This window comes from Sardina pilchardus, chromosome 20 (genome assembly GCF_963854185.1).
Source record: "Sardina pilchardus chromosome 20, fSarPil1.1, whole genome shotgun sequence".
In the NCBI taxonomy this organism is placed as follows: domain Eukaryota; kingdom Metazoa; phylum Chordata; class Actinopteri; order Clupeiformes; family Clupeidae; genus Sardina; species Sardina pilchardus.
This window is the reverse complement of record NC_085013.1, coordinates 29,366,390-29,368,889: the sequence shown is the minus strand read 5'-3', so window position 1 is coordinate 29,368,889 and position 2,500 is coordinate 29,366,390. Positions and strand designations below refer to the sequence as shown.

General features: G+C 50.3%; 1 protein-coding gene across 1 annotated transcript in view; it reads left to right on the top strand.

Annotated features, from left to right (window-relative positions):
• The first annotated feature begins 1,153 nt into the window (after nucleotides 1-1,153).
• map3k9 (mitogen-activated protein kinase kinase kinase 9) overlaps nucleotides 1,154-2,500 on the top strand; it is a 33,308-nt gene continuing 31,961 nt past the window's right edge. Inside the window, exon 1 of the mRNA XM_062522200.1 lies at nucleotides 1,154-1,595. Coding sequence (XP_062378184.1) covers nucleotides 1,154-1,595 — 442 coding nt within the window. The remainder of the gene's footprint in view (nucleotides 1,596-2,500) is intronic.

Below are 2,500 nucleotides of genomic sequence, written 5' to 3'. Positions count from 1 at the left end.
GCCCACACTACTCCACCCAAACTCCCTCACTCGGCTAGCAAACCGTTGGACTGCTAGATCTCTTTACTTGGTTGTTCCTTTTCTACGTTTCACGACAAGACAAAAAAACGTATCGCATTTTTATTTCAGGGATTCATGCATGATATCTAACATTAATTTCGATTTTATTTATGTAAAATCTATTTATCTATTTATTTCAGTTTTTGATTTTGTTTCTTTTTGTCAACAAAAAATAAAGTAAGTAATTTGAATTTGCTTGTTGTGTGGTTTATTTTTAAACAATAGAGACAAAGGGCAAGGACTTATTTAGAAAATCACTAACTTCCATTCGGCTCTGGAAAAGAATGATATTACTGATATTACCTTACAGGAACTACTAACCTCAATGAAGGTGCTTCATGAGACAGACGTCAAAGGATTGACAAGGGTAATCCATCAATTGACATAGATTGGCAGATTATATGCGACGAGTCATCCTGGTGTCCTTTGGATCTTCATATCCTTAGTCCCTCTTAGTCGACCGGAAAATTTGAATTAGAAATGGCACTATGGGAATGTAGGTCACGCAACGACCCTTTCTCCTTTTACCGCCTACTCTTTCTTCTGGCAATGTGGGGGTCTTGAACACACACACACACACACACACACACACACACACACTGGCGTTCAGTTTACACTCAAGCGCGTTCGCCGTTTTGCACAGTCACATATAGGGAGGACCAGTGGTGGGGTGTGCTAGATAGGCGATGGCTCCTGATTGATGTCGCAGCGTGCGAATCACAGAGCGCAAATTGACGGCCGCCATTCGCCTGCGCGCACGGGGCGGGGACGAGCGGAGGGCACTTTAAGGATGGACGGAAACAGGGCAACATCCTAGGCCAGGTATCGCTGCGAATACACTTTTATTTCGAAATAGCGATTAAGGAAAAGATGTCTCCTGTCGTTTGAGTTACACACAGGGAGGAACGGAGAGAGGAGGGCGGCGGCACAATGAGGTGTTTTTAAGGCGCGTGCTGCAGGATTAGCAGCTATTTACTCCCCCGCCGTGGCAACCGGGGCTTTGTATCGCCGGCGCGCGGCTAGCCAGCACATCCCACGGCAGGTGTAAAGGCTGCTCGCGCCTTCTTCCGGATGAGCCAGCTCGCCCTTATGGATGGCGTCCATGGATGCCTTCGGATCGCGCTTTGAGTCCACGCGGAGTCCCAAAGGATGCTGTGCCGCTCACGCGCTCGACCCGGTCCCGGAGAGTACCGGTTGGCCGCCGGTGATCTCGAGCCCTGAAAATGGCACTGCAGCAGCAGCAGCAGCAGCAGTACCGACCAGAACCGGTGCCGCCGTGACCGGTCTCTGGACCGCCGTCTTCGACTACGATGCTGGCGCAGAGGATGAGCTCAGTCTCCGGAAGGGAGACCTGGTGGAGGTCCTGTCGAAGGACTCGCTGGTGTCCGGGGACGAGGGCTGGTGGACGGGCATGATCGAGGACCGGGTCGGTGTGTTCCCCTGTAATTATGTGAGCAGCAGCAATGGCATCTCAGAGAAACTCCGGGACGCGACTTCTGAGGAATTCTCTCAGTGTCCTGTGCCACCACTGCACGGTAAGCAGAGCCCCCCCCCCCCCACACACACACACACACACACACAGCCACCGACCTGCAGGTATCTCTGTGTTCTGTTTGTCACGGTGTGCCCATATTCTAAAGCATGTTATATGCAACGGGCCTTCATTTCTTAACTGAACGGGATCTCGGTCCGGTGTTGTGATATTGCTCGAGGCTGTGTATTTGGTTAACATCAGTGTGTGAGCCTGGGCCTGACGCATCCCCCACCTCTAGCTGTGTATCAACATCCTCCCCGCCTTGTACCGATGCTCTCCGACACCTTCCGCATCCTTCCGGACGCGGCTCGGTAGCCCTGATCGCGCGGCTCAGCACAAACCCATCCCGCGACACCGCGCACGGGCTCTAAATTGGTCATCGATACACACAAAAGATCGATATGCTTTGGAAAGAGACTGGGAAACGCTGTCTGCCGACCACGGCACACGACGGATCTTTGTTTTGTCGAATGCGGACGTGGCTGTCTCTGTTATGACCGGTCAGATATTGATAGCCTGCTGTTGCGCCCTGTGTGTCGGAATGTAGCCGTGCAGCGATGCTCAGGCACAACAACACGCACGTAAACAAAACAATTTTGCACATTTGCACAAATACCGTACTCGTTATTTACAACAAACTGTTCAACAATCTCTAGCTCCCTTTGTTCCCGCGGAACATTTTGTATCTGAAAGTACTTTTTCCTATCCGGTACAGTTCCGTCTGCAGAACACCATGTACCGTACTGTAGCTGTAGCCTACTTAGTAGGCACGAAAAGACCTTGAGAAACTATACTGTACTGTACAAGGAGTGGCCATAGCCTTCAGCTCCAAAATAAAGATACTCGTAAAGGAAATGCTATATCGTAGGCTACAATATAGGCTAGGAAAATATAGGCTATCATATA